The 13306-nt window shown below is 47.3% G+C and overlaps 1 protein-coding gene across 1 annotated transcript; it reads right to left on the reverse strand.

The window, feature by feature from the left end:
• Positions 1–257: 257 nt before the first annotated feature.
• On the reverse strand, positions 258–13104 carry LOC118075243 (thioredoxin-like). The gene is made up of 5 exons (XM_035097141.2): positions 13066–13104; positions 10246–10350; positions 2021–2080; positions 576–641; positions 258–320 (listed from the first exon to the last, which is right to left on the reverse strand). Exons 1-5 carry the CDS (start codon positions 13102–13104, stop codon positions 258–260), a joined length of 333 nt encoding a protein of 110 aa, XP_034953032.1.
• Positions 13105–13306: the final 202 nt, after the last annotated feature.

Below are 13306 nucleotides of genomic sequence, written 5' to 3' on the forward strand. Positions count from 1 at the left end.
TGACCACTCTTCCCATTATCAATCCCCAGACAGGGCAGGAAGGCACACAGCTGCAGTCCTCTTTTATGCGGTAACTGAACGACAAAGGCGTCAAAGCTGTCCTTCCACCACACGCGATCCTAAATATTTGCTTTCCGTGGCGCATTGCCATTCCCACGTAGAAAGAGGGCACCTATAGCACACGACCGTGGGCCCTTGGGTATTTTATTCTACTGTACTGGCATACGTGTTGCTAACATGGAAGCTTTCTCCAAGGATCACATCAGCTCTTTAATCTTCTCTTCCAGTTTTTTGGGGCGAGCTCCAGTGATTTCAAAAATCTGGGACCGAAAGAAAAAAATAAATAAATGAAAGCAACCGAAGCTCCAGGAATTTGGGAGAAGCAACGGGTTCCACAGGGATTTGCCACCCATCTCCTCCCGGTCAGAGATTAGGTGACTCGTGAGTGGATTTCTTTGGTTGCCTCCTTCCTAGAATGGCTCATTCTGGGGCAGAATCTGGCAGATTAGGGGCAGATTAGGGGCAGCCCCAGCCAGAATTTAGAGCACTAAACTGTGTTTCTAGGCCACAAATACCTTTTCTCCTTTCATGTAGAACTGGAATGTTGGCATAGCGATGATATTGCAAAAGTCAGCCACATCCTGCGGATGAGAGATTGGACAATATGCCATATGGTCAAGGAACTAATTAAAATACGCTAGACATTCTGTCAGTATCTCTAAAGAAAATGCCGGAGAAAGCAAAGTATGGTGTTTTATACTGTATCTATCAGGGCTGCACCACACACTTCTTTAAATTTTGATACTCCATTTGGAAGTATCGCATCTGAGCAGATTGCCTAAACGAAACAGGAACTCTTCTTGCTAAACATTTGAATTGTTCAGATAAGGTTTGATGCCGTTTGGTACCCCCGGCTCCTACTTTTCCCAGCATCATTTTCTCTCAACTATCACCCTCATCCACTGTTATTAGATGCACGGCACTTTACAAAGTATAAGAGAGAAAAAATAAATTCCTGCCCCAGAGAGCTTACAGGAGTGTCTCCACCCCCATCGTTGTGCCTGGGCATTGAGGTCCAGCTCTGAAGGGCCTTCTGGCGGTTCCCTCCCTGCAAGAAGTGAGGATACAGGGAACCAGGCAGAGGGCCTTCTTGGTGGTGACCCCTGTGGAATGCCCTCCCATCAGATGTCGAATAAATAAACAACTATCTGATGTTTTTAGAAGACATCCGAAGGCAGCCCTGTTTAGGGAATTTTTGAATGACTGATGTTTTAATGTATTTTTACTCTCTTGTTGGAAGCCGCCCAGAGTGGCTGGGGAAACCCAGCCAGATGGGCGGGGTATAAGTAATATATTACTACTACTACTACTACTACTACTACTACTACTACTACTACTACTACTATAGTCTAAGGGCCAAACCAGAGTTGACATTATCTATGAATGCACACTTTTTTGGGGGGGGGGTCATGTAAACAGCTACTGAAAGCCTGAGCATCGGTGGAAATAGGCAGTTTGGAATCTTTTTCGGTCTGAGATAAAATGTTAGGCTGTATACCGTAGATGGACAATTGTAACTTTATTCCTGCTCAGAGATTTCAAAACTGAATTTATGCTTCTCTGTACATGCTTAAAAAGAGAGAGGGAGCAAAATAATTAAGGTTGGCATTTCGTTCCCCAGTCTTATTTGTTTAATTTTGCTGCCTGCTGTCCTTTACAGCTGAGTTTCTAAGTGTACATGGTCTGAGGATAACTACCGTAGCGGTATAAAGCTGTCATCCATCAGTAAAAAAAGAGTCACATAGTTGTTGTGTTGGGGGGGGGGTTAATTATGAAAATGATTACACCCCCCTGCCAGAGGGGGGCCTTTATTTGCACAAAAAGGTTACCCACCCCTGTTTAAAGGCACCTGTTGAAAACAATACCAGACTAAATGGACCTCTGGCCTGATCTAGAAAGTCTTGCTTTGTAGTTACACTCTAACAGAAATTCTCGACATCATCTGGTTTTAGTAGCTTACCTCTGCCAAGTCCACATCAACAATGCAGAATACCACATTTTCATACCGAACAGCCAACTCCTACAGAACAAAATTAAACAAATCTATTAGTTAGCAGGCACAGAGGAATGAAAACACCACTACTTTTTTTTTTGGCTCAAAAGCCTTTCCGTTTGACATTGATATCTTTTTCATATGTGTGTGTGTTTGTGTGTGTGTATTTGTAAGGCACCTCCTATATCTGCTGTATAAAATTGTACCCCCTATATTTTGCGAGAGAAACTGAAGAGTTGAGGAAGTATTAAGGTGGACAGCTTCAGGCATGCATGGAAGAAGTGGACTATCTAGGCCAGAGTTGGGGAATGCCGCATGTTTTATAGGAGAGATCCCTAATTCTATCTGATGGAGAGGTTGAGATGCAACAAGACTTGCTTGCTCTTGCATCTCAAGAGAAGAGAGGTCCAAAATACGTCTGCTCTCAAGAGGAAGGCATGAAGAAGGAAAGGATGTAGGGAGCGAGTAACCCTAAGAGTATCAGGGTAACACCGAAGGGATATCAGCACAGATCAGCACAAGAAGGACAGTCTAGGAAGCTGGGATGATCCTCCCTTTCCCCGCTGTCGTGCAAACACATCAGCCTACAGCACAAGCTGACACCTCCAAGAACCTCACACCGCTCAGTATGGTCAACAGGCTGATGACACTCCGCTCTATCTCAATACCATCTGTATCTCAATACTATCTGAATCAACTGAGGCTGGCAGTGGCTGGACCTTTGTGACATCAAGTGGAGGACAGGTATGGGACAACTGGGAGCTTAAGGTTCCTTGGCAAAGGGGGCTTTCTGATTAGCACTGACAGGGAGCCCCCCTGGAATGGCCACACTAATAATCCTAGGGCTGCTGAGGGAGTTTGCCTTCTCCATTTGGAGAAAGTGGTTTGGATTCAATCCTGAGCAAAGCCCCCTTGAAGGCACACCCCCTACCAAATCCAGTTTCCCACCTCTGATCTCCACCTGTTTCAACCTGGCTAAAGGCCTCCGTTTGGCACTTAAACAGCCTTAGTCAGCCTGGTTGAGAACCTGTATCATAAGAGAACCTAGGGAAGTGCACACTCAGCTGTGCTTGAGACCATCAGCCACGGTATACTTCTGAAGAGGCTCTGCAGGTAGAGACTCAGAGGCACAGTGGTTGCAGTCCTACCTGCAGGACTGCTTGCAGAAAATGGCACCGAGGGACTTCTGCTCAGCTTCCTGGCAGTTGCGCTATGGGGTCCCCATGTGGTTCCCTCTTGTCTGCTATGCTGGTTGGCATCTACATGAAGCCCCTAGGTTGAGTCATCTGAGAGTTTGGGGCTCTGTATTGTCGACGCGGGTGGCGCTGTGGGTTAAACCACAGAGCCTAGGGCTTGCCGATCAGAAGGTCGGCAGTTCGAATCCCCGTGACGGGGTGAGCTCCCGGTGCTCGGTCCCAGCTCCTGCCAATCTACAATTTCGAAAGCACCTCAAAGGGCAAGTAGATAAATGGGTACTGCTACAGCGGGAAGGTAAACGGCGTTTCCGTGTGCTGCTCTCGTTCACAAGAAGCGGCTTTGTCATGCTGGCCACATGACCTGGAAGCTGTACGCCGGCTCCCTAGGCCAATAACGCGAGATGAGCGCCGCAACCCCAGAGTCGGTCACGATTGGACCTAATGGTCACGATTGGACCTTTACCTTTACCTATTGTCGACAGACGGATGACTTTTTGCTCGGTCTCTACATCATCTGAACCAGGTATGGCTAGACAGATTCTGGACCTTTGTCTGGAGGTGGTGAGGTGCTCAAAACAAGCTGATTCCTGACAAGATGGAGGTGCTGTTGGTGGACCAGAGTTCATATGTGGGAATTGGGCAATGAGACCTTTTGGGGGGGATAGAGTTGCGCTCATCCTGAAGAGGCAAGTTAATTATCTGGGGACACCCCTTGATCAAGTTATCATTTGAAGCCCAAGTGGCTCAGTGGCTGGTAGTGCCTAATTAGCTAACCAGAACTGATCTTGGAACGAGCCAGGTCTTCTGCCTCTGTAAACCTCAGTGATCTCCTTTTCTCACAGGGCTATCCACTCAATAAACACTGTCCAGAAAATTATTCCCAACTAAGTCCGGTCGGAAAATGGTACCCTCCAGAAGGATACCATGGCTGGTGGCACCTGGCTGATGGCATCAAGAGCTGCTGAGTGAAATGGGACACAGCTTATTCTTAGTCATGTTTACTTGGAAGGAGTAAGCCACACTGATTTCAAATGAACTACTTAATGACAACACTTCCTTTGGAATTCTTCTTCTTCTTTTTTAAAATGCCACAAGACTCTTCCTAGTTTTCATTGGAAAGGTCCTTGGGCTTTATAGTTGGTGACATGAGTCAGATTCAGCCCAACCCTAGCTATATTTACTTGAAGGCAAGCCACACTGACTTCAACAAGGCTCAAGTCACGAGTGACTAACTTTGACTGGACTGCATCCAGGGAGCCTTTCGGGCGGATAGAACAAAGAATCTTGTGACACCTTTATAAGTGAGAGTTTCATTTTGGCATGAGCTATCCGGTGAATGTGAGTTCCTCAGAATACAACTTGAAAACCTCCACTCTCAAACGAAGCCCTACGATTACCACTGCAGCCTTCACCTACATCTTCTGAACCTCCTTCAAATCTGTACATCTACGAAAGGGGCAGAAGCCTCGTCCTCTTCTTCACCTGGCCACCCAAAGCCCTATTCCACATTTTCCAGTTGCACACGACGGACAGCCCTGGCAGTAAAGGGTTTCTGAACTGAACGCAAAGGTTCCACTTTGAGCAAGCAGAACAAAGCAAAGGAGGAAAGTAGGGTAATGCGAGGCAAGAGTTCAGGGTTCGAGAGCACCCTAGAGAGCTCACAAGTTGAGCCCAGGCTGGAGACTCAATAACAACAACTCCCATTCATGCCTGACCACTGACCATGGTGGCAAGGACTGATGGAAGCTGGAGCCCAGGAACATCAGAAGAGCTGCAAGTTTCCTTTGCCCAGGAAGTAGTCCCACATATCTGGAATATGTGTTGCCTGCCCACATTCCCTCTTTTAACCTACATCACAGAAGTCCTTTTATCCTATGCATCTGGTCACAGCTTCATATACTGTGAAGTTATGAGGTCTGAAACAGATGAACTCTTGCCGTTCACTTTTTTTAAAAAAATGGAAACAGATTTTAGTTCAAACCCTTCGTTATTAGTGTTTGCTTGATTAAGACCATTGCTAAGCAGCAAATGAGAATGGATGGGATGGCATTTACAGGGAGACACTTGTGCCAAACAGTGAGCATGAGTGAAAACAAGAGGCAGACAATTCATAATTCTTCATATGGAGGGGAAAGGCATCGTTTGTAGGTTCTTCTATAATGAAATTATATTTCCCCAGAGCAGCTGACATTCCTCCACCACATGGCCTTGTGAGTGGAAGTTGACTATCATGGTTTTGATCCCCCTCTCTCACTGCCTCAAGGGCAAAGTGATAAGTTCTGGAATATCTCTTTGTGTCAGAATCTTGCAAAAGAGATCAGGGCTCCCGTGACTTTTAATAGTGCAGAAGGTACTGAAACAAAAAAAAACCAAATGGCAGAATTCAACTATGCTGTTGCAGGCCACACGACTCCCTCCCACACTACACCAGTGTGGTGTAGTGGTTAAGAGCGGTAGACTCGTAATCTGGGGGGCCGGGTTCGCGTCTCCGCTCCTCCACATGCAGCTGCTGGGTGACCTTGGGCTAGTCACACTTCTCTGAAGTCTCTCAGCCCCACTCACCACTTCACAGAGTGTTTGTTGTGGGGGAGAAGGGGAAAGGAGATTGTTAGCCGCTTTGAGACTCCTTCGGGCAGTGATAAAATGGGATATCTAATCCAAACTACTCCTCCTCCTCCTCCTCCTCCTCCTCCTCCTCCTCCTCCTCCTCCTCCTCCTCCTCCTCCTCTTCTTCTTCTTCTTCTTCTTCTTCTTCTTCTTCTTCTTCTTCTTCTTCTTCTTCTTCTTCTTCTTCTTCTTCTTCTTCTTCTTCTTCTTCTTCTCATCCCTTTGTGTGCCCCTCATGCCCCCTAAATTTGCTCTGGTGGGTTGGGGGAAACATCAGAACATGATGTTCCCACATCATGGGAGGCTGCTTTTGGGGAGTGGGAAAATGCACGATATAATGACATCACGATGCGGGGGTAAGAGATCCTATATTCTAAGGGGTGGGCGGGTGGGGGAAGCAAAGTAACTTGGCACAAAGATATCGGTTTAAAGTGGCAGCTCCATGTCAAAGACAACATGTGCTTGCACACACACACTCCCCCGTCTTTACGCTAGACTTGTTTTGTTGGTGTTTACATGCCCACCAACATTTCTGGGATGAAAATAGAGATGTCCTACAGTCTAAACCACTGAGCCTAGGGCTTGCCGATCAGAAGGTCGGCGGTTCGAATCCCCACAACGGGGTGAGCTCCCGTTGTTCGGTCCCAGCTCCTGCCCACCTAGCAGTTTGAAAGCACGTCAAAGTGCAAGTAGATAAATAGGTACCTCTCCGGCGGGAAGGTAAACAGCGTTTCCGTGCGCTGCTCTGATTCGCCAGAAGCGGCTTAGTCATGCTGGCCACATGACCCAGAAGCTGTCTGTGGACAAATGCCAGCTCCCTCGGCCTATGAGCACCGCAACCCCAGAGTCATCCATGACTGGACCTAATGGTCAGGGGTACCTTTACCTTTACCTTACATTATTATTATTATTATTATTATTATTATTATTATTATTATTATACTTTGTCCATCTGGTTGGCTTGTCTCAGCCACTTCCAGCACATATAAAAACAAACAGATGTCTTCTAAAAGTTGTGGCTCGGGGGTCAGATAACTCCATACCCTCCATCATTTCTTGAAAGAAAATCAGGACATCCTACCATATCCTCCAATATTTCTCCGATGAAAATAGGGACATCTTAAGGAAATGCAGGACATCCCGGGATCAAATCAGAAACTGGGATGGCTTCTGTAAATTCGGGACTGACCCTGGAAAATAGGGACACTTGGAGGGTCTTTTGTTTAAAGAGGGTTTTGGCGGCCTTTTTAATGACTTGGGGGTCTATGGAGTGAGCCGACACTGTTTGTATCCTTTAACTGACAGTTGGGCCAGGAAGATGTGCAGAAACGTTTGGCAGACTTACTGGACATGCTTCTGTAGAAGCTGCCTGTTATGTACTAAGCTTGGATCCTAGAACAATAGGCAAGTAGGATCCTAGAATGCAACAAATGATTGGCTTGCAGGAGAAGACCAATCAGGCTCCAGGAAGAAGTTAATCAGCCTATTAGGCTGGTAGGATCGTAGAATGCAACAACTGATTGGCCTGCAGGAGGAGACCAATCAGGCTCCAGGAGGGAAGCAGAATCAGCCAATCAGACGGGACTCATTGTGTAAATAATGTATATAAAAGCCTGAGGGGGGGGGCATTTCATTCACTGTTTTACAAGCTGCAATAAAGAGCACGAAGTCATTACGGGACTCCGAGTATATTTCACTGCCTTTTAAATCATTCAGCAGAATTGCCCAAGGACCTCTGACTTTGATTCATTAACATGCAAACACCAGATCTCCCTTCACTTTTTAAGTGCTTTGCTAAAAGCCCTTTGTTGCAATCTCTAGAACGTTGCGGGGAAAACACATTAGCAACTTGCTCTCCACCTAAACTGCAATTTGGCTGATTCACAATATCGGATGCCTATATTTCTGACTTCGTTATTATCCCTCGAGTGCCTGTAGGTATCCCATCACCCACTGAGAGGTCTTCCTGGTGCCAAGGTAGTCCTTTGCTTAAAAGAATAAGCGATAACAGACAAATTCACATCAGGCTGGTACTAGGCCTGCCCCCTTCTGTCCCCTCACGGGGTGTCTATACCGTTAACAGCCGCATGGTGGGCGGAAATCCAACAGGTACACTTTCTCCCATCACTTGGAGATTCTTCAGCTGCTGATTTTCACTTGGCTTATCACTTGGCTGTTCACAACCAGTATAGCTACGACCACCCTATGATCTCCTTGAGCTACATGGACTTGATTTGGGTGAGGATTTCATGTTGGCATACAGGGCTGCCAGCGTGGTGTGGTGGTTAAGAGTGGTGGACTCGTAAGCTGGTGAACCGGGTTCGCTTCCCCGCTCCTCCACATGAAGCTGCTGGGTGACCTTGGACTAGTCACACTTCTCTGAAGTCTCTCAGCCTCACTCACCTCACAGAGTGTTTGTTGTGGGTGAGGAAGGGAAAGGAGATTGTTAGCTGCTTTGAGACTCCCTAGGGTAGTGACAAAGTGGGGTATCAAATCCAAACTCCCCCTCCCCCCTCCCCCTCCTCCTCCTCCTCCTCTTCTTCTTCTTCTTCTTCTTCTTCTTCTTCTTCTTCTTCTTCTTCTTCTTCTTCTTCTTCTTCTTCTTCTTCTTCTTCTTCTTCTTCTTCTTCTTCTTCTCTTCCAGCACTCTCTGGGAGCAATGGCTCAGCATGTCTGGCTGTAAATCAGAAGGTCGGTGGTTCAAGCCCACCCAGAGACAGCTGTGGGCAGCAGTCTTGCATTGCAGGAGGCTGAACTAGATGACACCCGAGGTCCTTTCCAACTCGACCATCCTATGACTTATTTATTTACTTGATGAATTTATAAACTGCTTCAAAACATGAAGCCACGGAAGTGGCGTCCAAGAGAAAAATTGAACAAGACCCTGAGGTTTTGAAGCACACGCCTCCCAACAAGAATCCTGAGAACCAAGGTTTGTTGAGGGTGCTGGGAATTGTAGCCCTGCAAGGGGCAGACTGCAGTTTCCAGGATTCTTGGAGGCATGAGAGTGCTTTAAACGTATGCTGTAGCACTGCCACAAAAATGGACGCAAGTGGCGCTGTGGCCTAAACCACTGAGCCTATTGGGCTTGCCAATCAGAAGATCGGTGGTTTGATGCCCCGCGACGGGGTGAGCTCCCGTTGCTCTGTCCCAGCTCCTGCCAACCTAGCAGTTCGAAAGCATGTCAAAGTGCAAGTAGATAAATAGGTACCACTGCGGCGAGAAGGTAAACTGTGTTTCCGTGTGCTCTGGTTTCCATCACGGTGTCCCGCTGCACCAGAAGTGGTTTAGTCCTGCTGACCACATGACCCAGAAAGCTGTCTCTGGACAAACGCCGGCTCCCTCAGCCTGAAAGCGGGATGAGCACCACAACCCCATAGTCGCCTTTGACTGCACTTAACCCTCCAGGGGTCCTTTACCTTTTTACCTTTTTTGCCACAAAATCAAGCGCTAAAAGCAAGAAAGTAATTCCAGCAACAAAATCATTTCTGTGGATGTGCACTTAATCTTCGATAAATGACTGGGTTACACCTTGGGTGGAGCCTTCTTAAACAAAAATATCCTCAGTAGGCACCTAAACATTATCACGTGAGGCTGTCTAATTTCAGCTGATAACTACATAGAACTGGAACTTCAGTGCCCCATCTGAGGAGTCGAGCTGGGACATCCACAATTATTATTATTTTTCTCTTCTTCTGTTTTGGAACTGTCAGCTCAGTTGGCTTATTTGTTCCTTGCACTGTCTGAAATGATAACTAAATAGTAGGGCCAGCTCACCCATGAGGCAGACTGAGGCAGCTGCCTCAGGCGGCAGAAACCAAGGGAGGCCCTTCTCCCACTATTGCTGTGAGAGAAACGAGGAAAAGTGGCTCACAGTGTAAAGTCTGAGAGGTGAGGAAAATGAAACAAGAAATGGAACGATAAGAGGCTGAGGCAAGGTTGGCAAGGGATGAATATGAGGAACTAATTCTTCTTTTGTTTGGGGGGTGAGGATTCAGAGATAATCCAAAGACTTAATAGGAAAGGTGTGTTCTGAGCAGAGGTTTGAAGGAAGCGGGAGACAACATGGGAAGCATGTTGAGGCATAGAAGATAGCAAAGGACTGTAGCTCAGTGGTAGAAGAAGATTCCAGATTCAATCCCTGGCATCTCCAGTGTTACAATGAAACAGGTAAGAGGTGATGTGAAAGAACCTAGGCACCGGCGACCCTGGAGAACAGCTGTCAGCCACAGCACAAAACACCAAGTTAGACGGATGTGAGCTGGTGCAAGACAGCCTTCGATGATCCCAAGGGAGAATGGGCTCAGTTGCAAAGCAAAATCAGGGCAGCAATGGAACCACATTTTCTCCTTGCACCGCGGAAGGGCCCGTAACACGAGACTTACTTACGTGAACCAAAGGACGGATCATTTTGCAAGGCCCGCACCATTTTGCTGAAAAGTCGACAACCACCAGCTTGGGTCCTGCATTCTTTAGTAGATCATCGAATTCTTTCTGTTTGGAAAGCAAGGGCACAGGCAGTCAGTACCGTGTTTCTCCTAAAATAAGACGTGCCTCTAAAATAAGCCATGGCACGATCTTTTAAAGGCAAAAAAATAAGACATCCCCCCAAAATAAGACATGTTGGGGGTACTGGTACCTACCCGACCCAGCAGGAGCCGGCAAACGCAGCAGCGCGCGCCGCGCCGAGCCCCAGCCCAGCGGGAGCCCCAGCACAGTGATGTGCCGAGCTCCGACTGAACGGGCCCCAGGACCCGGCAGCGGGCGGTGCGCGAAGCCGCAGCAGCCGGCAGGAGCCGGCAGCAGCCCCAGCCGCGCCGCGCCGCACCGCGTCAAGCCCAGGGACCCAGCAGTGGGCTCAGCGGGCGGCGTGCGAAGCCGCAGCAGCCAGCAGGAGCCGGCAGCAGCCCCAGCCGCGCCGCGCCGCACCGCGTCAAGCCCAGGGACCCAGCAGTGGGCTCAGCGGGCGGCGCGCGAAGCCGCAGCCACCGGCAGGAGCCGGCAGCAGCCCCAGCCGCGCCGCGCCACGCCGCACCGCGCCACGCCGCACCGCGTCAAGCCCAGGGACCCAGCAGTGGGCTCAGCGGGCGGCGCAAGAAAGCCCCGTACCATACTTACAGTAACAATGCTGTACCATGCTTAATAAAAAATAAGACATCCCCCGAAAATAAGCCGCGATGTGTTTTTTTATAGGAAAAATAAATATAAGACGTGTCTTATTTTAGGAGAAACACGGTAGATCACATAACACAAGACGGGGGGAGCCTCTGGACCAGGGACTGACCGTAACCCTCTAGGGCTCTCTTATCTGGCCCTCAGGACTCTCTCTAGGGCCATACCTCTTCACCAGGTTACCCTTTCCCACTGACTCTATGACCTCCTCAGGTGATTTTAGCCTGGCTGGGATGAGCCCTTGAACTGAGATAATTCTCCTTACTTGCCTGTGTAGAGGATGGAAAAGGAGTGTTCGTGTGGAAACCTCTGACTTCAAATAACCAGCTGCACAAAGGTAAGAGCCGTATCCATTGCTCCACCCATTTTTGTCGGTGGGCCCCCTCTCCACTGGCATTCAGTCTCCCCAAACTTTGTATCATCACCCCTCAAACACCTTATTGGCTAAACAAGCCTTTGTATCTTTTCAACATAATACTACTTGGCGTCTAAACCTATTAGATATTGTATCCAGATACAATCTACCCGAGTTTAATACTCTCAAACTGTGGAGCCCTGATAAAGTTCGGGAATGGATATTTGAAAAAGACGCCTTTTTAGACACCACAAAGATAAAAAATTCTGGGTTTTCCTACTGGTTCCCCCGAGTAAAGGCAGTCAAAATCTGTGCTAACTACCTGGTGGATATCACTGATCCCACCCTTCGGTGAGCTTTCACCATGGCCCGGTTTCAAACATTGCCAACTGCATACCTGACCGGTAGATTTACAAAAATCCCAGCAGAACACCGTTTATGCCCTTGCTCCATGAAAATTAAAGAGGATCTTATACATTACCTCCTCTATTGCCCCATTTACTTGGGCTTTAGAGACGCGATGCTGCAAACTATACCCAACTCTATAATCAATCCTGAAGATAGAGTAAAAATTTTGTTAGTTGATGCTAACCCACGAATTACCCATGTGGTAGCGGTCTTTGTGATGAAGGCCATGAAAGCCAGGGAAAGATTTATGGATGATAAAGTAAAGACCCCTTCATCGTCTGTTTAACTCGTTGCTTGTTTCCCTTCTCTTTCTGTTTTGTGGGATGAAGGTTTTGTTGGGATAGTATGTAATGAATTTTAACATTTTTAATTATTGTTGTGTTGATATTTGTGTACAGGCATGGTCCTCACAATATACGGTTGTTTTGTTGTTGTTGTTGTATAACCACCTCACCAGCAAATTGAAATGAATACTCAGTAATTAGATGGTGTCATCTAACCTCCCCACAAACTTTGCACCAGCGAATCAGAATGAATGCTCAAAAACCAGGTTTTTGAGTGCTCAAAAACCTAGGCCGATACCCGTGGTCAAAGAGAAAGAAGAATTAGATGTCAAATTAAAGCACACAGATGAAGAGAACTGTTTTGCCAAGTTGCCCCAAGACAGGAGAAAATTCACCAAAAACTGGAGTTGAGTTTTCTGTAAAACTGCTTGGTCATGATTGGACCAAAAGCAAGACCCAATACATTTTAAAATGATAAACTGTGATTATTTTCTTTTCTTTCTTTTTTTCTTAAAAACTTACCTCTTACTTATGATGACGTTCTTCACGGAACTCAAGGGGAATTTGCTTTGGAGAAGACATGGCTATGATTGCCTGTTGAGCTCTAAAGATACAGACTCAGCTAGGTTTGCCATATTCCCAAAAGTGAAAATCTGGAAGGAGCTTTCCCCTTTTCCAAAATCACAAAGAAGACACGGGCTGCCATACGCCTGGATTTTTCCTGACGTTTCGGCAACCCCCCCCCCCGGACACTGCTTGTAGCTGCAGTATTCCGGATATGTCAGGGAAATTCCGGACGTATGGCAACCCTAGGCTCAGCCGTTTACAAGGTACTGAGCAATCTGAGGGTGGGGGAGTGAGAGGGGGAAAATGCTTATTAATCAATTACTGCAGATTTGGCCAGCTTTGGCTGAATTTCTTCCAGTTATCTACTTGGCTTTCGATGAGACGTCAAGCTAATTCTATAATAGCATGAATTCAAACACTTGCCCGATTGTGTATATTCGGTAGCACCGCAGATTCCTCCATTAGGTCCTCTTCAAGCTATTTTCTCTTCTCCCCCCCCCCCGAAATTTTTATCATCAGCAGGTGATTCAAAGTCAGATCAGGTTGCCAGGATGCTTTTATGACATAGAGAAGTGTGCCAGCTCAAAGCCTCTCAATCTTCAGCTACACAATTACTTCTCGTGGCCAAGCAAGATGTTGGCGTTCATGGAGGGGCCCCCCCAGC

Source organism: Zootoca vivipara, chromosome 16, assembly GCF_963506605.1.
Source record: "Zootoca vivipara chromosome 16, rZooViv1.1, whole genome shotgun sequence".
In the NCBI taxonomy this organism is placed as follows: Eukaryota; Metazoa; Chordata; class Lepidosauria; order Squamata; family Lacertidae; genus Zootoca; species Zootoca vivipara.